Source organism: Halyomorpha halys, unplaced genomic scaffold (genome assembly GCF_000696795.3).
Source record: "Halyomorpha halys isolate HHAL.00 unplaced genomic scaffold, Hhal_1.1 Scaffold261.1, whole genome shotgun sequence".
Lineage (NCBI taxonomy): Eukaryota > Metazoa > Arthropoda > Insecta > Hemiptera > Pentatomidae > Halyomorpha > Halyomorpha halys.
The window spans coordinates 633332-657836 of NW_027116513.1; the positions used below are offsets into that span (position 1 = coordinate 633332).

General features: G+C 29.2%; 2 protein-coding genes across 2 annotated transcripts in view; one reads left to right on the plus strand and one right to left on the minus strand.

Moving 5' to 3' along the window:
* LOC106680424 (protein fem-1 homolog CG6966) overlaps positions 1 to 2107 on the minus strand; it is a 188331-nt gene extending 186224 nt beyond the window's left edge. The window contains exon 1 of the mRNA XM_014420137.3: positions 2072 to 2107. Coding sequence (XP_014275623.1) covers positions 2072 to 2092 — 21 coding nt within the window. The 5' untranslated portion in view covers positions 2093 to 2107. The remainder of the gene's footprint in view (positions 1 to 2071) is intronic.
* A 3174-nt stretch (positions 2108 to 5281) lies between these two features.
* The window catches only part of gro (groucho), a 233087-nt gene continuing 213863 nt past the window's right edge, over positions 5282 to 24505 (plus strand). Inside the window, exon 1 of the mRNA XM_014420127.3 lies at positions 5282 to 5357. Within this exon, the coding sequence (XP_014275613.1) occupies positions 5283 to 5357 (75 nt within the window). The 5' untranslated portion in view covers position 5282. The remainder of the gene's footprint in view (positions 5358 to 24505) is intronic.

Below are 24505 nucleotides of genomic sequence, written 5' to 3' on the forward strand. Positions count from 1 at the left end.
TAAATTATTATTTACTAAATTTAAAAACAAAATTAGTAAAAACATGAAAATTAAAGCCAAGGACAGAGTTTAGAAATAACATGTATAAAATACTTTCAAAGTAAAAACCAACTTCATTTGCCCCTGATCAATCCACAAGACTCCCCAGACCTGTGTGGATTAATGACACAAACCTTAATCCTTAAGGCAGGGTTTATTAAGTCCTACGCTTATTGAGTTAATACATATATGTTAACAATCAATGAATTCTTTATTTATAATAGGACATGTTTCTTTAGAATAATAATACAGGAATTAAAAGTTTTGCTAAGGAGCCTTAGGGTCAAAGAAATAGAAGAAAAAGTATTGACAAGCAGAAATAATTTATGTACATATCAATATATCATAAACTAATAAGAAGACATATAGATGGTAGAAAATGGATGAAATGATATGGAATAATCATTTTATAAATTATATAGGAAGTGCATTTTTTTAAATAAAGAACTAAATCGAAAATGTTTAAATTCAAATCTTAATTGGATTCTATACAAAACAGCAGAATTCCTTTCTTCATTGGTCTTAGCTACAAAAAATTAGAAAATTAAATCAAACATAGAGCTTTATACATTGATTTTTTGTTCTTTTTCGTTTCACCCTTAAATCCTTCATCAGTTTTTTATGTGGCTGTTAATAGGTCAGAAGGCGGGAAAGAAAGGTATATGTACTTAAAAATCAAAAGATTTTGGGATTGATTAAGAGGGAGAAAAAGACCATTAATATAAATGTGTATGGGTGACCATGCATTTTTAGTCAGACCACATATAATAAATAATAAGAAAAACTTAAACACCACAACATACCCAGAAAGAAGTTGTGGGGCCGATCAGTTCCAAAAGAATTTAAAGTCAGCCAAAAAGAAAAATTAAGTTTCATCAAAAACAGCCAAGTCATTCCAAAATGTTATAGAGCCAGATCACAAGAAAAGGACAAAACTAATAAGTTTTCTTACTTTTTTTTTTGTTTTTAACCATCTTACTTAAACCTTTTATTTTTCATTTCATTAATTTTAAATTAATAGAGTATTCCTTCTGACATAGTGGCTGTCTGCCCATCTACTATGAAATTGGTTACAAAGGCACACTCCAAAACATTGGAAATAATATTCCATTATTGTAAAAATAATAAAAAATAAAAGAAAGTAAGAATGCTACTAAATAACCTAGAAGGAAGAAAATAAAACATAAAATACAATAAATTTGTGCCTTCTAATAAGAAAACCACATTAATTTCAGAATATATTCATCATTTTCAGGACCAATTTATAATTAATTACAACCTTGATTTTGATCACATATTTACATCCTTATTATAACATATACAACATAACAATATAAACGAAAAATTTGGAAATTTCTAGACAAATGTGATAAAAGTTTCCTTATTTCTTTCAGAAATGAATTTGGAGAGGAAAGGGATTATGTTGATATGACAACAACCTTGTCCAAGCCGAAAAATGTTTGCAGCACAGTTATTTCTAAAATGGTTATATATGTAGGAAAAGAAGAGAAAACAATGGAACTTAACACTGAAAAGCACTGTGTATTTGTTAATATTATGAGAAAGTAGGCTTTGCTTGCAGCAACCTTGGCATACACAATTTGGGAACCAGTGTCATACTATCCAGGAAGTTGAGACCATAATAAAGGAGCCTTGATGAGCAGTCAAGAGGTATATAGGTATAGGTATTGAATGAAGATCATCAGAATGAAAGTATGTCCACAACATTGGCCATTTTAAGAAAATAAAGATAAAGTTGTAAGGGTGTATCAGATTTCTTAGAAATAAAATTTTATATGCGACAACTATTTTTTTTTTATCTTGAAATTTCCATCAATTAATTGCTGAAAATAAGCTTAGTATTGATTGGAAAACAATATAAACAACTTTCCTCAATGAATGTAAGATAAATAAAATTTTTATTTCTTTAAGTTTAGGTTATATAAGATAATTATAAAAAATAAAGATAATTACATTACATATTGATGATTACAAACTAAATAATTTCATTAATTTTCTAATTAACACTGACCTTAAATAGCAAAACCCACATCTCGGAAGTAAAGATCTGCCAGAAGAATATCAGATGGAATAACAATCAGCCAGCACAGGTAAACAATATCTTCACCTGTATGATCAATTTAAATCTGGGAAATAAATTACAATAGTAAATAGGATACTGAATTAGTATAAGATAAAAAACTAAACGTATTAATTTTCAACTCTTAACAAAAATTTTTTTTGTAAAAATTACAACATAAATTGTTTTCATTAAAATTATAATAAATGTACAATTTAACATAAAGCCTAACTAACAAACAATTTCAGAATCTTCTGATAATTTAAGCAAAAAAGAAATTCATCATGAACTTACAGTAAGCTTTGAAATTTGATAAGCAAGCCTATTTCATGATCAATTACCTCAAATATTTAGGTTTATGTAGCTTTATTTGATAAATTTATATGCCTTAAAGATGCTGACATACATATATGCCTTTAAGGTACTCATGTGGTTATCTGCCTTAAAGGTGCTTATATGACTAGTGGTAGCACTAGTTATAGGAGATCTTAGTGAGCTTATTTGCATTTCCTCTTCGCTATGAAAACTACATGAAGTTGGCATATAACTTACAAAATAAATGAACTATTTTAATTAGCAATGACTAAGACTAATAAAGGTATGATAAAATGTATCATTATATTAATAAGTAAAATCTCAAAGTAAAGTTAAAAAATTAATCTTTTCTTGAACCTTGTTCACAATTAACAAAATAAACTGCTTTTGCCCCAAAACATACTATGATATTGTTTATAATTGAAACAATTGTCTAAAAATAAAAAAACACAAGCATTTGAAAAATTAAATTAAAGAATATTTGCCTTTACATAGTTCTTGAAAAATCATTTATTTTATGTATTCTTGCCACATAGTTGTATTTGAATGCTTTATTTACCTCAAATATTAATGTCTGGTATTATAATCCTTAATTTTATTATATCTTACAATGAACAATAAGATATTACTTTGAATAAAAAATTGTAATATAAAACACACTAAAAAAGGCCAACCGATTTAAGGACTGAGAATATGGCTCAATCGTAACAGTAGTGCCAATTCTCAAAAGTGAAATAATTCCTATAGGAATATAAATAATTATGTAAAGTAAATAATATAAAATCCACATATTTTTAAGCCGATTTAATAAATTGTTGAGTAAGGGTATTGAACGAATATATTTTATTATTGATACTGAATAATCTAAAAGTACCAATAGAAACGGTATAGGTCAAGTTTTATTTTATTATAGGTGTCATTGATTACAAATTTCCTCCCATAAGTTTACAACAAACATTTGTAATAGTTCTTTCCCAAACAATATGATGATTCTTAAGTAAGAATGTAGGATATGGACTATTAAGTTAAATGATGTTGTAAAAGTAAAATTTCTTTTCCAATACTAATAATATTTACATAAGTCGATCAAGTTCTCTTACGAGAATATCTCGTCTTGTCAGCATTCTATCAAAGATCAATTTGCAGAAGACCGGTCGATCATGATCGACCTATTTAGTACTTCCCGCTACTCAAACACCCTATATTAAATATCATATATATATAGAGAGAGAATTATTTATAAATATAAATTTGGTACATTTTACCTATTTAATTAATAAATTTCTTTTATCATTTTTCCATTTCAGATTTTTCCCCCTTTTTGTTTACATTCAAAACAAATCGAATTAAGATGAGAATTTCGATAACTTTTGGTGGCTAAGATACTCATTGGTCATAATTAAGTTTCGGGATTGGCTTTGTTCCGCATTCGTAATTATTGTTAAACTTCTTGTGTAGTCTTTCTTATAATCAATAATATGAAAATTCATTCCTACCAAGAGGTAATTGTATGAGTTTTAAATCTATTCAACTCATAAATACATATTCAATATCATACAAACATATTCTTCTTTATCCTTGGATAATAGATTGAAGTAGTGATTAAGTGATATTATGGCAAATGTTTAAAAATTTCATTTATATTCCAGTATTGTTTTGTTCTGCCAATATCTGCCTTTATTTTCATAGTTAGTTAAAATAATTTTCTCTCTCACAAAATTAGGTTTTACTCATCAAATAATGACTAGCACCAAAATCTTTGGACCATTCTTCCAAGTGTAGATTATGGTCCACTGAGCAATGGACAGGATGAAAGGGTCTGTGTGATTGTGATGTATTTGTCATTTGTTTATGATTTAATATAGAAAAACAGTGGATCATTGTTCTCAATTTTTAAAGAACTTTGAATTGTGATTTTTTAATTCATTTATATGGATGTGTTTTGCCGGCCCAAATTTTCTGTTTAAGTGCAAATAAGTTTTGGTAAATTAAGATATGTAGTCTATAATATGTGTAAGTTACTATCTAAATTGAAATTTGCTTATAAATCTAAATTTTACTTATTATATAAAACTGGTTTGTAGAAAATGGCTGATATTTATTTGACTCTTAATGGTGAAGTAGTGATTGCTTCTTTTATTATTTTCAAATAAGATAGGAATAAAGCCAAGTTTTTTTAAATTTAAAAAGACTTTGTTTTATTGCTTTCGTAGTACATTGTTATTTTCAGGATCTTGAAGTAATTCATAAAACCTTAACCTATTCTGATTATTGAATAAAATTATATTCCATTGATTTATGTTTAATTAATAATATCCTGAAAAATTAACATTTCATATTGATAAACCTTGGCACTTTTAACGTCCGTCAGATTCAAGAAACTATTACAATATTTTTTTACTTTAAATTTAATATTTTCATTATTATCTTCACTTTTCAATTTAAAAAACATAATCAGATCCACCAGTGTATGTAGTTGTAATCATTAATAAAATGTTTTATTTTACCAACATTCAAATTTGGGTTCTTGATTTAAATTTTAATGAATGGAATTTTATTTTTGATATAGATTTGTACATTTTTAAAGAGCATTCCTTAAAAGCTTGTTCCTCAGCGGCTCTGAATTATGAATATACAATGAAAAATATGAAGTTGTCAACTCCATTATGAACATCATCGTTTTTTCATTTTTTATGATTTGTTCATTATAGCTTAAACAAATCTATTTTCTTCTAGGTTTTTTGTCTTTCTTTGAAAGAAAGTTCTCCATAAAATTAATGTTTAATGACATATATATATATATATACATTAAATGAACAAAACAAAATTTTTATTTTTGTCTTCCAGGATGGGGTTTAGTGAAGAAATCCAAGGTTGCAGGAGGATTGATGCTGATTACATCTCAAAGAATTTTGAATCAAAGGTCAGATTCAGTCTATTTATCATTTTACTATTTTTATTTATTTCCTTCTTGACGGAGTAACCTAATTGACTGAATTTTTCACACTAAATGGTATATTTGGCTTGGAATCATCCAGTTGTATTCCAACAATTGATTTGTGTCCAACACATTGTTTCTGTGTAACGTACAATGTGTTGTGAATTTTAATTAATTTGACAACATGACAATATTTCAAGAAGAAATGGATGCACTTTACAAAATGAGGTATATAAGTACATGAATATGAAGAAACCCGAAACATAGTACAAATGAATATAGAGTATTGATAATACATACTAAATGCAAATTTTTTAAATCAGCCAGTATCAATCCTATTTTTCAATATATGCAAAATATCACTACAATATATTGTAAATTTTTATTGTTTTCACCAGCTCAATTAATTAATGATGAATATTAAAAAGTAAAGCTCTGGGAGAGATACAAATCAATTGTTAAAACACAGTTGGAACATTCAATTCACAATGCCTTAAATTACTAAGATACTGGTAAACAAATCACCGATCGATGTTTTGCCTGGTATCATCAGATAGAAATCACTACACATTGAAAAAATGCAGTATATTGTATATTTCAACTAAACAACTAAAAAGATCAGTCAGAGATAGTACATCACTCTAAGACGTGCAAAAATCTACTTATGAGTAAGTGTATGGGTATCTTGGAGTGATGTGCTCTTTTTTACATCTTTTTAGAACGTTGGTGTAAGACATGCTGCATTTTGTTTGGATATATTTTGATAAACTAATTTCTAACGTGATGAAGTCTGAATCTTCTAATTATATTTTAACAATTAATTATTAATAATTCCTGAAGTTGGTATAAAATGTTGTCGGTCTAATATACTCAATAGATTTGATTAATGTTCTAAAACAATGCTAAATACAAGTTTCTGTTATACAATTTAACTTGTATTATTCGGTTTTTATTCTAATTAAGATCCATACTGAGGCCATGGTAAAGGTTGGTGGGACAGCTCTTGGTATTCTCAAATCTGAAGTGGATGTTAATTGGCTGTACAGATTGATTTTCTTTATATGGTGGAACTGTTTTATTTTGATCACCCTCTGGCTAGATATCTGTTGGTTGTTCTACCCGCAATTTGTACCTTATTATTAGGTATAGTTGGAGTATTTGTAGACTACCAGAAACTGTTTACTGTAATAATAATATCTATACCACTTAAAAAGTTCATTTTTGTACCTACCCACAGGGGTGGCTAACAGTGGGGAAATGTGTGCCATTAAAATTTTCGGAGGAGCAACATTTTTAAGAAGTTATGAATTTTTGGAGAGAATCATATTTTATATATACTACAGGCACAACAATCTGTAATTTGTGGATATGACTAAGGTCATGTCCAAACTGGATAAGGGTAGCAACATGGTTGCTTAGTATTTATTGTGTCCTTATTGATTTTCCAATTTTCAAATGTGCAATTAGAACTGTTAATTACATTCCTTATGTATGATTATGTCTCAGCCTAACTAAGCAGTCATCACTGTTACCTCATTGCACTAGGTTTGTCCAGTTAAGAACAAGGCCTATGTCATGCAGCAATGGAACTAAGTCATGACACTTCCATTATTCCGCACAACACACATTGTTATATCTGAAGAAGGCCTGATCAGCCTAAATGTTATGGATGGAAAAATAACTTTATGTTGAAGAAATACCCAAACCGACTTACTTTATTTTAAAAATCATCCTTATATTATGAATAATTTTAAATAGATTCTTGATTTATAGTCGGTTTGTAGGTACCATTGATGGATTCAAAAAGGGGCTTGTACTCCCTCTTTAAGAAAAGAAAATTTTAATTTTTAGCTTAATTTTATGTTCTATCTTCGATTTTTTTATCCTTAATATAACATTATTTGTTTCCTAAAGAAATAAGTAGCTATTTTGAATTTAAAAGTTGATTCCAGAATTTTCACTTATCCACAGTGCATGTGATAGTGTAGTGAATAATTTCTGATGGCTTAATACAATATTTCCATTCTATTTGATTTTCGTAAATTTTAAATAATTTTTTAGTCTTTATGTACATTGTAGTTTGAATTATGTAGTACAATTTTTAATGTTTTTTTTTCCTATTGCAAAATTAAAACCTAAGATGTTCTGGTTTGAATCCCACTTGACCCCTGGCAATTTTCTTAACAAACATCTTTGACCACAGTTTGGGTTTCAAATAAAATTATAGAATTCTTATCATCGTTGAATTTAGCTGAAAAATATTAAGAAGTTAAATAATATACGGGTTCTTGCATAGGTTTTTTTTTTGTACTCCCTTTTGTGATTAATCTTTAGGAGTTACTAATTTTTACTTTCACCTTTTCTGAAAACTTATATTACTTGTAAAATAATATAAGTGTTCCTCTTAAAATTCTTATTTTATTACGGAAATTTCAAACATTTATAATTATTCATTAAATTATACTTCAAGAGACTTACTTGGAATCCACCCACAAGACTGAAACGACAAGAAACTGCTTGTAGATTCCGATTGCTACAACACTTACTTGACAAACACTCTACACACAACTTCCCATTCACTACAAAAAATTAGTATACCCTACAATCAGACCAATTAGGACATATGGAATTGAGCTTTGGGGCTCCACCAAACCATCAAATTCTTCCCGCATCCAATCGTTACAATCCAAAATCCTACGTAAATTCCTTGATGCTCCTTATTACGTCACAAATAAACTCATTCACAAAGACCTTAACATCCCATTCGTTGCAGAATTGTCCCAAAACAGATATGCGTCTTTTCATTCGAAACTCCTTAACCATCCTAACCCATTAATTCTTTATCTTTCATCCTTAACAATCCCTGATAATCCTCTGAGGTGTCTGAAAAGAAGATGACCACGGGACCTTCTAATTTAAATTAATGTTTGAAGTACCACCAATGGGTGGTTCCTTCCCAAGATTTTCAAGTGTATATGAAACATACTACATATTTACCTATTGTATTATTTTGTACAGTTGTAAATTACATTAAATAAATAATTAAAAAAAAAAAAAAATTATACTTATTGCTTTCAATCTCAGTCTTACACATAGGTTAGATCAAAAATGTTAAGATTTTTGAAGTAGGTGACTTTTAAATATTTGGAAATCCTTCATAAGTTATCTTTGAAGTTAATGAGGTGAAAACGGGTTCTGCTCTTCTGTGTAGAAAGAAACATGCATAAGTCCGATAAGAGTGGAGTGTGTTATTTTTTAATAACATCAGTTCAATTAGTTTTTTTTTTAAATTATGTAAACATTTTTATCTCAATTTATATTTAAATAGCAAACATATTCATTGGTATAAACTGTCCACATAATGTATTTAAGTTGTTCTGTCATTTAAGAATATTGAGACCGCATGATAATCTTTGAAATCTGAGATATAATGTAAAGTAAGATGTATTGTACAAGTTCTAATAAATAATACCTATCAATCTATTTCCAATAAAAAATTCCAAGTCATAAAAAAAGATTGATTTAATTAAATATAATTAGTAACTCCTTATAACATATCTGTCTATCTTAATAGTAGCTAAAGATACTTTTAAATGTAAATGAAAAATTTTCACCCATGAATGATGTGAATAAAGTTGACTGTTGATGTAATACAAGTATACAGTCAAGTAGAAAGAGGGAGGAAGGAATCTGAAGAAAATTCACTAAGTGAAAACTTATTTAGATTGTGTTGTCCTAAGTTTTAGGCCTTCACCTGAGTGGTTAGTGTACACATGAAATGTGTTGACAATTTTTCATTTTTTTAACACCATTATTACAGATTGAGACCAGATTTTTGTGATGTAAAAAAACAAAAAATGTGCAATAGTACCGATAATTTAGTTCTAATAATATGAATGAAAAAATAAACCTGAAATTTTATCCAATATAAAATTAGTGCTATTTGAATATATTTTCTATCTTTAAAATTTTGGTGAGCATTTGGTGTATTTTGAAGCTAGGGAACAAAAGATACCAGCCCTGTACAACATTTGTAGTAAAAACAACTTGTCAGTGGTGCTTGATCCGGTTCTCTCTGGAAAATGGTGGATAGAAGGGGGTTTATTACTTCAATAATATCTTTCTGGTAAATAACTTTAATATTATTATGGATTGAGCTAGTTGGTTTTTTCATTGAATTCTCTTATAACTACAATACATTTTCTTTCTCTTTTCACAGCCAGAGAATATAATTTTGTATCAATCATTCAGTTCTGATAACCTGTTTGATGCAAAAAGGATATTTATAAAAAATAATAGGTATTTGAAGATATGATAAAAAAAAAAAGTGTTTTTCATTTTTCCAATATGGTGTTTTTTTTATTAGTTGGATTTTTTCTGGTATTCCTATTATATTATAAAAATCACCAAAAATTGGGGGTTGTTTTATATCATACATATATTCCTTCAAGAGTTTTCTTTTTTAAAATTTAAATAGTTTTAAGTTGAAGATAAAAATAAATAAATATGTATCTATTATTGATTTTAATTATTTTTCTAAAAAATAATAGTAATGAATTGGATCTGTTAATTCTAATAACCTCTTCATATAGAATAAAATAATATACCAAAATTGGGTGGTTTTTAATTTTCTATTTTATTCAAAATTGATACATATAATTTAAAACAGCCAATTGAAATAAGAATATTTTTATTTAAACAGAAACTTAAACTGGTAGGTTACAAATGAGGGGTTTAAAAAATTTGATTTATTTCAACAAAAAATAAATAATTTTCTTATAATATACAGTGTAACCTGGTTAAGTGGGACCTGGATATTTGAGAAGATACAAAGAGGTCCTGACACTTTTTTGTTTGTTTGTTAGTTTTGAAAGGGCGTTTAACAGCCTGGTCATAAAAAAATAAATAATAGATATGCATAATATAATATAATAATAAATATGTATGCTGCGTAAATGCATGTATTATGTATTTAAATTGATAAACACTTTTTTGTTGAAATACCTCTGTTACTGAAAATTTTTAAATATTTATTCAGATTTGTTTTTTTAGATCTTTTCGATGTTTACCTTTATAATTGAGGCTTAGTGACTCAATAACCTGTTAAGTAAGATGATTTATTATGTCTAGACAGGTCACGATGCGTTTGTTTACAAATATTTAAATTTCTTCAGCACATGCTTTGCTTTTCAGTACTATCTAAGATATTGTAGAATAAATAATTGAAAAAGAGCACAAAATGTTATGATGAAAGTGTAATTCATTAACAGCTGCTAACAAATAAAAGCTATTTTTGGATTAATACAGTGAAAAGTTTGAACTTGAGGGATTATGAGAGGAGGCAGAGAACTGTGTAGCTCTTGCAGAATGGGACCAGATTATTACTACTTGTTGTATTTTATTTTTTGGACTTATTCATTTAGAAAATTACATCGAATATGGTCCGACTAGATGATTACATCTATTAGTTGGTACCAAAATAACGTATAAAAATGATGCCAGAAATAAATAAGATTTATTAGTTACAATTTTGACTATTAGGAAATTAAGGAGGCTACTATAATATATAAGCTAGATCAGCACAATATGAATTAATCTCTAGTGATAAATTTAATATTTCAATTAACAAATACTAAAATGAGAATAAAGTAAAAAAATAAATAAAAACAATAGTACTGAAAATAATTAAAAGTAGCAACGAATATGGCCAGCAGCTAGCTTTTGAGGATATGGTGCGTATGGATAATGAATCACTAGTTTCAGAAGAGCTCACTGACGATGACATTGTTCCTGTGTACTCTTCCTGCTATTTGGAAATAGAAGGAGAGAAGAGTTGTAAAGAGACTTTGGAAAGATTGCCAAAATATAATGCAGAAAAAGCATTAGAAATCTTATATAAATATTTGGAGATGTCAAACATTGATAATCCTGGCAGATTTGGTCAAATTTGTTCTGACAAGAAACTCTTTACAGCTAATAGCTCTCAAATACAAACCAATATAACTGATTTTTTTAAGCCAAAAGTTTTGTATTATTTTAAAAAAATTTCCTGTATATAAAAACATAAATTATGCATTTGTATTAACATTTTCATCTCGATTGATGAAAAACTACATATTTTACATGCTGGGTGAATGTAAAGACTCTTTGAGCTTAAAAATCCTTGGTCTTTTGAGATCTCAGTTATACAGGTTACAATTTAATAATTATTTCTAAAATATATGATTGGTAATGATTATTTTATGAACCACTTCATTCTGTATACTATAATACCTCAGTTTACAGAATCACGCAATGATTCTTTTATTATAGCATTTTTTGCCTCAAGATGAAAGATAAAAATTCATATTTTTTAAATCCATCATTGGTGGCTGCTTATGTTTATTCTACTAATGAATATGATTTTTTTTATCTATTTTTTTATATCTGCTTTTCATATACTGTATATTAACTTTATTCTTTAAATAAATTCCTCCGACTACCTGTAAAGAAACCAAGTTGCAATATCATACAGAGCACCTTTAATATGATATCATTCTTTGTCATAAACATTGTTTTTTTTTACTGTCTTGACTTTCAGATCATTTCTCACTCTCCTTTTTACAAGTGTTTTTCTATTCTTAAAAATAACTTTTTTATTAGTATTGAATAACTATTTGCCTCTGACGAACCTTTAATAATTATTACCAATAATGCTTAGAGTCAACCCTGTGGGTTCTGGAGCCCTCCTGGGGTCCGCCAACCTCATAAATTGAGTACCCTTGATTAGGCAATAATCTGACGGTCGAGCGTGATTCTGACCAAATCACCTCATTACACAACCATTGGTCTAGTAACAGTACTTCCTTACAAAGTACTGAACACCTGACCTTTCATTGGTTGTAGTGGTACAGATTTTAATTTTTAATTTAATAACGTTGTAGCATGATCCTGTATGTAGTGATTGTTAATAAATTCTGAACATCAATGCCTTCTTGATAGTGCAGCTTATGGATTTCATTCAGATTGAATAGATAAGATTAAAACCTTGATTTCTGTAGTCAGAGAAATAAACAAAATAATATACCATTGTATTATGTGGCAATGTTTCAGCTTAAATTGTATTTATTTATTTTGGGATTCTCAAATATTTCAATTGGGGACACTCAAAAAAAATCAATAAATTAAAAAATAAAATGAGAGAAGAAGCAATTTGGTAACTTTTTTTTTTAGTTTTAACTTCAAAGTAGGCAACTACTTCTTAAGTGATGTTGTTTTCTGATACATTTACCCTAATTCTGTTTCAATGATTCTTATTTTATGGAAATTTTTTAAATTTTATAATAAAAAATAAATAAAATTTAGAGACTTTTTCTTTTTTCTTTCTTCATGTTTCAAGTGAAACAACGTATGAATCGGTGACTTGACACAATAAGTCACAGGAATTCAATCATATAATAACAATTTATTGAGCTGCCTCTGTCCACAATGACTCTCGTTAAACTTTGATACTTTTGTAATTATGGATCAAACTTTATTGTTATTGTTTTGTATTTAAATCTTGTTATATATCTAAAACTTTATGACTCACCAGTAATACTCGGACAAATTAGGTTATAAACAAAATAATGTTAAAAAATGTATATATTTATTAGATTTTTTTCTATTAAATGATTAGAAATAAAGTTAATTGGCAATATATGAATGAATAAATGAATGAAAGTATAATAAAAAAAGAAAGTATTAAATTATACATGCTGAAAAGGGGGAGCAGTATCCCTGTAATGTCGAAGATAACAATAAATTAGTTATGCACCATGTTTTAATTTTCGATCTGAGGAAAGAGTAGGAGAATAAAAAATATTTTTGAATTACCAAAACATAGGAAATGTACTGTGTACTTATATGTTTCGATGATAGTTATAAAGATATTCAGATTTAATTTTCTTTATTTTGTAATGATTCACCTATATAAATCTTTCTACTGTAACATTTAAGTTGAAAATACTATTGATAGAGTCCCTTTTCTGGAATGTGTCCTCTATTTTACTAAATCCTTTAGTAATTCATCATTAGCATGACATGAAGTCCATTTTGACGATGTGAAGATATTAGAAAAAGAAAAAATACAATAGCAAGAAAAATAAAGGAAAATTTATTTAAAAAAAAAAAACTGTGTTACACATAAAATGTGAAAGAATAACTTAAATTCCTGCTGCCTGGAATTCAATTATATAATAATAATTAATTAAACTCCCTCTCTCCCCAAGGTCTCATATCAAACTTTAATTTTTGATACTTTTATAAATCTAGTCCCAAATTAAAGAACAAATTTCATTGTTATTATGTGTTTAAATCTTGTTATATATTTTTAAATTTCTACTCACCTAATAATACATAAATTAAATTAATTGATTATGTTTTTTTTTTGTTGTTTTTTTTCCGAACCCTCTAAAAAACAGAAATAAAAAGTGAATTAGTAGTGCATTACTGTGTAGAAAGAAATTGATTATGTACAATTGTGTAAAAGTCATAATAATTATAGTTGAAGAAGGTTTGGGGGAGGTAGTATCCCCGTGATGTTAAATATAAGAATAAATGAACTAAACACTATTGTGCTTTATGTTTTGAAATAAGGGAAGGATTCGAGAGTAAAAAAAAATTTAAATAGTGAAGGTCAGATGATGAAACAAATTAATAAAAAAAGTTTTATTGGTTCTGGTTTCTGAACAGTGGCCATTTTTGTTTATAATTTTTAGCGTTAATGTGTCATGTGGAATTTTTTTTTAATTACTCAGTACTGCCATAGGCCTTTTCAAATAAACTACATTATATTCAAATCCTATCCTACAAATCAGGTCTCCTTGTTAAGCTAGTATGTTTCTGTTTATACATAATTTGTCGCAAAAGTTTTCTAATGAAACTGAACAAAATTCAATTTTCACTGGATAATTACATTAAGAAACAGTTTTTTGGCCTCATAAGGATATGTGACCACACTATATAAAACATCAGTTATGATTAACTTACCCTTAAAAATTATGTCTGTATAAAATTAACCTTAGCTATGAATTTCAATACTTAGGTTTAACTATATGAAAATTTTACGAATTTTTGTCAGATTAACAATTTTTGTAATTAACAATTTTTTCGATCTACTTAGGGTTGAAATTTATGTAAAGTTTGTATTTGTTGAATGTTCAGAAGATCCTCCAACAGGGATATTTCAGCTGTAAAATTTATCCGTTAATTTTTTTTTTTTGGTGCAGAACATTATTTATGAGGCAGAGAAATTGTTTCTCTGAATACAATTAGGGGAAAATGAAATTACCTACAAAAATAGAATTTTTGTTTATTTTTCGTTTGATAACTTTGGTCACATGAACAGAAACATATTAGATAGACAAAAATTGTGATTTGTAGACAACGAGGAAAATACTTAAGTTCATTTTTAAAACTTTTGAGTAATTTTTCAAAATGGCTTTCACCACTTATAGTGGACATTCCGCTACTAACGTAAACATATCTTTACAGTTCAACATCGAGCTGATGGCTGCACTTTTTACGTTGACTACGCATAGCCAATGCCACATGCAGCCAATCGTACAATCATCAATTAAGTCTTTTTCAAATTTTGTTACTAGTTCGTTACATTTTTATATTAAAATTTAATTATTAAATATTCTTTGAGTATATACAAATTTAGGTTATTACATTGAAGCAACTCAAGTTTTATATGTAAGCTTTGGCAAGCGATTTATATTCCACGCAAATGACTACCGTAATATCTGGATGTTTAAAAGGAGCCATTTGTTCCGCTTATCTTGAGAATTTTATCTTTTTAAATAGTATTATTTAAAATATTTAATGTTAGTCTCTAAAATAAAATTGTTTTAAAATATATTAAAATTATGAAGAAAACTGGTAAATAAGAGGTCTGTTCTAGCAAGGTTTTTTTTTTTTTTTTTAAGTTAAACTGGCGGGCAAAAGCGCAAGGTATTTCCCGTCTCGCCAGTCTGATAACGTTGTCTTGTCACCCGAGTTATTAAATAATGATTTTTTTTTTTAGGGGGGGGATTGTATGTCTTGTTCTGGATGTATCTTTCAAACGTGCAAGAGGACTTCATCTTTCTGTTAACAAAACTAGCTTTATAATGGTTCGCCAAGTTGTTACAAAACTCAGCCATGTAGCATAACTCTTTGGGACATAATCCTGAAATGCAATCAATTTCTATTTCTAGTAAATTGATTATCTAAATCTGCTTACACTCGAACGAGGAGGGTACCGGCCCGAAGTACTTCCCACCCCTCCGCTAATAGAACCTAACAGATGCGTTCATGGTATATTAGGCTGCTCATAGGAGCATCAGACATCTAGAGTGGGGGGGGAGGTATGTTAGCACGGTGCTCTAACAGCATGTTGTGAATTTTGCTATTAGCTATGAAGACTTTTTTTTTGTCTTATATCGCTTAATAGTTTTATTTATTCTTCATTTAATGTGGTATTTATATAATATATTTTATATATAAACTTTTCACCATCTTGTGTCTGATTATTATTGTTTAAATAAAATAAATTGTATCCAAGATGTCTCAAAACACTGTTTATTATTCCTTTAAAAAATTATGGCAACGATGCGGCCTAACGTAAAATTGTCATTGTAATGCTATCCATGAGGAGCTTCATCAAAATCCTTTTTCACAAGATAAGAATCAATTAGCCCTTAATGTATTTTTATTTCAGTTATCAATAATTTAAAAAAAAAATAAAAACAATGGATTTGAAAGACAAATAAATATAGTCAAATCGAGAGGTCGATTTTACTTTGAGATATCAAATTTTGGAGATACTTGAATTTTTCGAAATAACAAATTCAATTAAGATCCATGAACAGCTATGGACTTTTCTATGAGGTTTAAAGATCTAAAATTGTTTAAAAGTTTTGTATCTTTCATTGACACAATTCGCAACTCACTAATTTATTTGGTTAAGAATAAGAATTTAACTAATGGAGTTGAAGTTGCAATTTTCATTAAAGTTACAGGGTCTTGTATTCCAGTTGAGGAATTGAATTATATCTATAAATACATCGAGGAGCAGGGTTTACTTCGACATATCTTTATAGAATTTTAACTGTATTTAAAGAAATATGTTTTTGTTTAAATAAAATAAATTGTATCCTAGGAAATTCTCAAAACACTGTTTATTATTTAAAAGTCCAACGGCCATCCTCAAGGACAATCTTAAACATAAATTTATATCTCACATCCAATAATTTCGCTATTGGCGTTGCCATATGCATTATAATTACTTCATTACTAAAATTAAATTTTATTTAATAAATAAATACTATTTTCAATTATATCATAATCATAAATGTATTTTTAAAATTTCCTTCTTGGATTTAGTCATTGCCTTTGTATAAAACTACTTTTTATCTGTTATGTATTTAACTAAATAAGCTTTAGCATATTTTTTAAAAAATTCTGATATAGAAATGGGCGCCATTTTTATAATATCATTTCGGCATATTGAATTTATTGGTTTAAAAATCTCATCGATAAATAAAAAGATAGGTGTGTATAAAACTTTAACCCGATTAAAATCAATGCTTTAAGTCATAATTCAATTTAATTGTTTAGTCCTCCAAGTTCGTGAGTACACAGCCACCTGGTTGAGATGGAGCTGAAGCAGACTAAATACACAAAGTATATAGCCCTAGTTGACATATTATTTTCTTGGTTGAGTTTGTTCATCCTATTAATGATTGAATTGCTCCGTAGCTTGAACTGGCATCGCACTTGCCGAAATGTTTATTCTGCCAGAGTCAATAACATTTCGGGCTGAGCAAACCAACGCAACGAGTTGCCAGCTTGATAAAGGCAGATGGATTTAACTTTTATCAATGTTAGTCAGGAAGATTAAAGCGGCAATTGTTGTTGCAGTTAAATATTTTCGCATCTATAAATAATATATGATTTATTGTTAGTTGCGATGTTTATTAATAGTTCAATATAAGTAATTTCAGAATTATGACTAATTATATGTAGATACAGATATATACACAGACACACTCATATATATATTTGGAGTGGTAACCTTCCAGTATTTTATATATATATTTGGTTTTATACTCTTGTATTTTTATATTTTCGTATGTTGTCACTTGTTTTAGTTTACTGGTACAATAAAAAATTCTGTTTGTTTTATAGGGTTTACGATAGTTAATTTTAGTTATCATATTTATTTTTATTATTACTTCATTTTTGTTTCACTAGCCCATTGAGTTATTGTTTAAAATATTTTACTCATTTCGTTTTTTCTCTACAAATTATATATTTATGAATTTATTTTACTTTTTATCTCTGATTTTGTTTATGAACTTGCGAGTTGGTTTACAGTTCGATCGATTGTGCCCGAACACAAATTTGACTACAGACATACGGACTGACAAGAAATTACATTTATTTCTTGATATCTAAAACGTAAAATTCGAGTGAAAATTCTTGATTCTGCGGACATAAATGTTTGTACGCATGAGTGCGTAGTGGACGGAACCTGATAAAATAGATTTGAGACCGATTGGGTATAACTCCGCACAATTTATATATGTTTCATCAAATTCGAACTAACGGTTTAATCGATCATGTCCGAACAGAAATTGGACTACGGGCTGACAGACATAAGCAACCATATTTGTTCCTTGATATTTAAAACATAATATGCGAATGAAAATTACCGATTGTGAGAAACAATTTTCTTAATTTTCCTGAATATGAAGTTTAGCTACCTTCAATTTTGGGAAAGATAAAAAGTTGCTGTAAAGGTCAAGACTCAAAATCTGACGTTGACTATTTTTATGTTGAAAACTTTTAAAGTACTTCCTAATGTAACAGAACCTACATTATGTTTACAATAGGTCTGAAAAAATATATTTTAAAAATCTGGTGTGTTTTAGTGTAGATTGGTGGTCTCTTGTTGAAATGATTGCTATTTTTGTGATATATATAAATATATTATTTTTTTTATATATTATATATTTTTTTTTATATATTAGTATTTTAGGGTTCCTCGAGGTATGAATAACGAATATAAATATTGTTCCTGCCAAGAATAAAACAGTTTAGAAAAAGAAAATGAAGGATTAATTCAATCGGGAAATATCGGGCAATCTCGGCCTTTCCCGTTCCAATAGGATTTCTTTATTTCTCCTTAAGTTATTCATAAATTTCTTTGATATTTGATATTCAGTGTTTATTATTTCCTAATTACCATTATTTTTGACTATTATTTATTTAAATCTGTACCGCTACAACCCATGAAGGGTCAGGGGTTCAGTACTTTGTAAGGGAGTACTGTTAATAGACCAAGGGTTGTACAAGGAGGTGATTTGGTCAGAATCACGCTCGACCACCAGATTTTAACTCAATTTAGGGTACCCACTTTATGAGGCTGGGTACTTCCAGTTCATTACAAAAACTGATCTACATGACTGTAATAAGACTAATCTGGACGTACGGAGTTGAGCTTTGGGGCTTCACTAAACCTTCGAATTCCTCTTGTATCCCATCCTTACAATCCAAAATCTTTCGTAAAATGTGCAATGCTGCTTACTTTGTTTAAAAAAAAATTCATACATACAGACCTGGATGTTCCATATCGCACTAGTATTTCTAAAGTGACACAACTCAAAAATCGGTGTTTTTGAGTTATGAATATGATAGAAATTGTTAAATATAGCTTTATGAATCATCAAAACTGTATCAACCTAGTTTCAGAGCTTGTCCGCCAGAGGGCACTTGTGTCACTCTTGCTGCCTTAATGCTATTCCCCCTCCATAGGCAAGAGTGTCACATTGTTAGTTGTCTTGAATTTTGAGTTGTGTCACTTTAGAAATACTAGTGCGATATGTAACCGATTTAGTCCGAACCAGATATCATCCCTTCCATTATAAACTCCCTGACCACCCAAACCCACTAGTTTCTAACTTTGCTTCCTCTTTCATTCCTGACAATCCTCCGAGGCGCCTGAAAAGAAGATGGCCATGAAATCTGCTAATGTAAAACGTTATTGGAGTGCTATCAATGGATAGTTTCTCTCGCCTGTATCACTCCATTTCGGTCTTACATCAAATTTACCTAATGTGTTTGTATTTAAATACAGTTGTAAATAGCAATAAATGAAAAAAAAAAGTATAGAGCATTGAGAATTTAATCATTAAAAAAAAGAAGAAATAAAAGCAATTTTGAAAGTTTACTCTGAACTTTATCTCATTATAAATTAAGATTAATTTTAACTAATAGTAGAACTTAAAAACACCATTAATCGTTGATTTTCAATTCTTTGAATGCCAAAAGTCATTGAAATACCTGGATCTATTTCATGAATTGTCATTTAAAATATCTCTTTCAAAACTCATCATGAGACATACTAAATATGTTTACAATTGAAAGATCAACATTTACAAGTACAACTAAATTAAAAGGCAAATATTTAAGTGTTGCTGATATGGCGACCAGGCCATACTACCATTCACTATGCGATAAGACGCTGTTAATTTAGAGGGCAATGATTCATTTTAAAGTCAAGTGTGTTTGTATTTTTAAAAGGCTTACGTAATATTTCGCAGCAGATACAAACGTAATAAATTGCAGGTGAGGGTATCGAGGTCAGACCGAAAGGAAAGGGTACAATCTAAAAATATTCTGGGATTGTAGGAATACAGTCCGGGTGGCGGTCAATGAAGGTGTCAAAATAGTAAAAGAAAACTATTTATTATTAATTAACGTTTCGCCCCACTTTGCAGGGCTTCGTCAGGGCTAAATGAAAAAACAAGAAACAAACATTTTATAATTAACAGAACATTAAAAATAAAAACATTTTTGTACAATTGTGTTGTTTATAAAGTATGTAAAAAAAAATTAATAATAACAATATAAGGAACTATACAGGTGGACTGGAAACAAGTTACTAATAAATATAACTAGGTTATAAACTTGGTCATTTAAATTTATTAGTAATATATTGTTATTATTAATTCTTTTTTATATATATTTATAAACATAGCAATTGTTTTGAAAGGTTTTTATTTACTCATTTACTCATTTAGCTCTGACGAAGCCCTGCAAAGTTGGACGAAACGTTTGTTAACGATAAATTTTTATATATATTTTTCTTTTACTATTTTGATACCTTTATTGACCGCCACCTGGGCATTCTATCTACAATCTACTTCATAGGTCAACTATCTTCTTCCAATATTCAGGGATATTTAGCTATTTATATTATTCATAATAATTTTTATCAAACAAAAAAAAAAAAGTAAAATTATGGATATAAGACTTTTCGTCGTAAACAGTGTGGGCATTTTGCCCAGTCTGCAGGACAAAATGGACTTGACCGAACAAACCAGACGGAAAGGACATTATTAGTCTTTGGGAACTTGTGTAGATGACAGACTTCCACGAACGCCATTGTTGGCGGATATGAGAAATACTGAACTGTTTTCTTGTCATTTCTATGTTTACTTGGTAGTTTGGTTACTTGAGTTATGGTTTTTCGTGAATTAATCTCTTTTCAAAGTTATTTGTAGCCTATGGAGTTTTTTTATGCTTAGTTCTCTTCTGTGTCAAATGATGTCAATTTGAGAATCGCCTTATGCAGCAAGAAGTACAGAATATTTATTATATATATTAGGTGACCCTACCATGCTTTGCTATTGTTAGATTTGAGTACTTATATAGATTGAATGAACAAAATTGAAAGTGTAATTTAATTTAGGTAAAATTAAACATTTAGATGTATATTATAATTTTTGTGTCTTGGCTACAAACTATAATTTTTTTTAAAAAAATATTTCTTTGTTAATAACTGTCCGACTTTAATGATTATTTCTATTTCAAATTAAACTTGAATAGAGTGGTTTCTAATTAGCGTAATTAGGATTTGTTATTTTTCAACTGCTAATACCCGTTAGGATTGTTAACAGTTAGTTTAGTCTAAAAATAGGAGCTCTAAATATAATTTCTTACTTTCGAAATCCCTGCTAAATACCGAAGTGTTCGTAATTGAAATCTTGCTAAAACTTCTTTAAAATCGTAGCAGATAGGATTTATAAAATAAATAAATTTGCACGGCTACAATCCGTGAAGGTATAGGGGTTCAGTAGTTTGTAAGGAAGTACAGTTACTATACCAATGGTTGTGCAAGGAAGTGATTTGGTCAGGATCACGCTCAACCGCTAGATTTTTTCATAATTACGGGAGTTATGAGGCTGGATCGGGGTTCACCCAGACGTTTGGTGACTACAGTGCTTCTCGAACCTAGGTTTGTCTCACGGCTACTGTTAGGCGGATCCACATGTTGGCCGCTCGCCACGATTCGGAAGCTTGTACAAATGCTCGGTAAACAAAGAGCGGACCATCCACATGTCAGTGTTTTTCAGATAGACAAGTATGGCGGACCTACAAGTGGTTACAGCCATTGCACTGGGATTATATTATTTTATTACAAAAAAAAAAGTAAATGAAAGGAAATTAAATATAAATAAATAAGATTAAATATAAAACTTATTATAAAAAGTACCAACACCTTTAACCTCCTAACAGCTCTCAGTTGCAACTAGACAAAGAACAATGGTGGAGATGCAACACGAGCGCTCTCACGAACCCTTTTGATCTGTGTCCAAAAAATCGACTCTCGATCGCCAACGAGCTTAGGGCAACTCGTACAAGCCACCCCTCCACATGCTCGTGCAAGTCTGAGTTCACCATGGCTTGACCAACATGTAGAGGCCCCTTTACAAAATAAATAATTATCGGCCACAACCGAATTTGAAACAGTGCCTTCGGATTTGGTAGTGTCTTACTAATGAACCACCGCTTTCCTGATGTAGTTTGTCTTCAATTTTTTTTTTTAGTATATTGAGAGAAATGTTTTGAAAGTATGATAAAAATAGTATAATTCTAAGTGTTCTACACCATGTAAAATATTTAACACGTTTTGGCCATTTTATGACTTATACTACTTCTACCGCCCTATGATTAGAAAATTGAGTGCCTAAACCTTGAATGGATTCAGTGAGAACCTGATCACATCACCTTCTTGTATAATAGTTATTAAAAAAATTGTGTTTTCTTAACAAGTACTTTACTCATAGTACAAGAGCCGGGAAGAAAAAAAGACAGTTATCTCAACCCAATTTTTGATTACTTTAATGAAAACTATGTATAATTAATAGTCTGCCAAGTAAAGGTAGGAGGAATAAAAATTAAAAAAAACACAAATTTTTCATTCGGAGCTCTATATCTGAACAACCAACTACCAACAACACTAAAAAACCTAAGAGCACATAATTTAAAGAAGCGCAAATTTGCGGAAATATTAGCCCTAAAAGAGCTATTTACGTCCAATAGTTCTCGAGATATAGCTTTTTAAAAAGCAAAATTTCTTAAAAATCTACTGCAAGATTAGTAGTTAGTTAATTTATTTTGAGAACTCTATATCTCAGGAACTATGTGACGTACAGATATCTATTAGCACTCAAATTAAAGCTAGTACAATGGACTATAAAGAAGTTTATTACCTTTACCTTCGTAGGAATAGTAGTTTTCATGATATTTGCTAAAATAAATTGATTTATAGTTGTTCAGACAATAAATTTGATTTATGAAAAACTTCATTTCAGAAACCATTTGAACCACAAAGGAATATAAATTTGGCAAATCAAAATTTATCTGAACAACTATAAATCAATTTTTATTAGCAAATTTCATGAAAACTATTACTCCTACGAAGACAAACATAATAAACTACTTAATAGCTCATTAAACTAGCTTTAATTTGCGTGCTAACAGACATCTGTACGTTAAATGGTTCTTGAGATATAGATTTTTCAAAATAAATTCTGATCTTTCAGTACGTCCCATACAACATTTTTATGAAATGTTGCTTTTTAAAAAGGTATATCTCGAAAACTATTTAACGTAAATAACTCTTTTAGGTCTCATATCTTAGCAAATTTGCTCATCTTTAAATGACGTTCTCTTAGGTTTTCTCGTATTGTTTCTGTTTTTTAAGATATAGAGCTCCGAATAAAGAATTAATTTTTTTTATCGCTTTTAAACAGCCGCCATTTCTTATTCCCACTACCTATACTTGGCAGACTCATCAATTTTGACTATTAATTAAACATAGTTTTCATTAAAGTAATCAAAAATTGGGGTGAGATAACTGCCTTTTTTCTCCCCTTGGGCTCTTGTACTATCAACTTTGTTGTAGCGATACTGTTTTATTTATTTATCACTTCTTTTTTATTATCCCTCTACTCAATACTGTAATATACTTAACGTACTTAGAGATGAAGTGGTTAGCACTCAAATTTTCTATCCCTTTCCCTTTATTTATGGCTCATTGAAAATCTTTATTGAGGATGGGTCTCTGAAGAGTCTCTCTACTCAGGTTGTGAAGTAATACTATGAAATACTGCCCCCTTCCTTCACCCTAAGTTAAGATATGCCCCTACCCTCTTCAGAATGTTCCAGGTTATTAGTAAGTTCGTGAGTGATAAAGAAGGGAATAGTGATCAAATACAGAAACCGGTTCCACTTTGATGTGCGAGGGTCGTGATGAGGACTGTCGTGACCTGGACCCATCGGCTCTGCACCGGTGTCTCATAGGGTCAGTGTCAACCGACCCAATTCCTTGCTCGTGCTTCTGAACCAATTTCCTCTTTGGTTTTGTTGTAGTTTGATTAAGTTGAATTGTTATCGGTTCTATATAAGTTCTAAGTATATATCATATTTATTGTGTGATATTACATTTTGTCATATTTATAGGGATCACAGAATTCATTCACACTAACTCACTAATTTACAAATGTATAAATTAAATGATAAAAAAAAAACAAATAACAAAATAATATTAATTCAAAAAAAAATATCCTCGGAGGATTAAAATAAATTCCAATAAATCCCACCAAATCACATTTACCCTTCGTCGTAAACCTTCTTCTTGCCCTACAGTATCTTTTAATAATACCCCACTCATTCCTGTTACTTAGGGCTAAATCTGGACAAACGACTGACATGGAATCCTCATACAAGACTGAAAAGACATGAAACTGCTCGTCGATTCCGACTATTACAAAATTTAC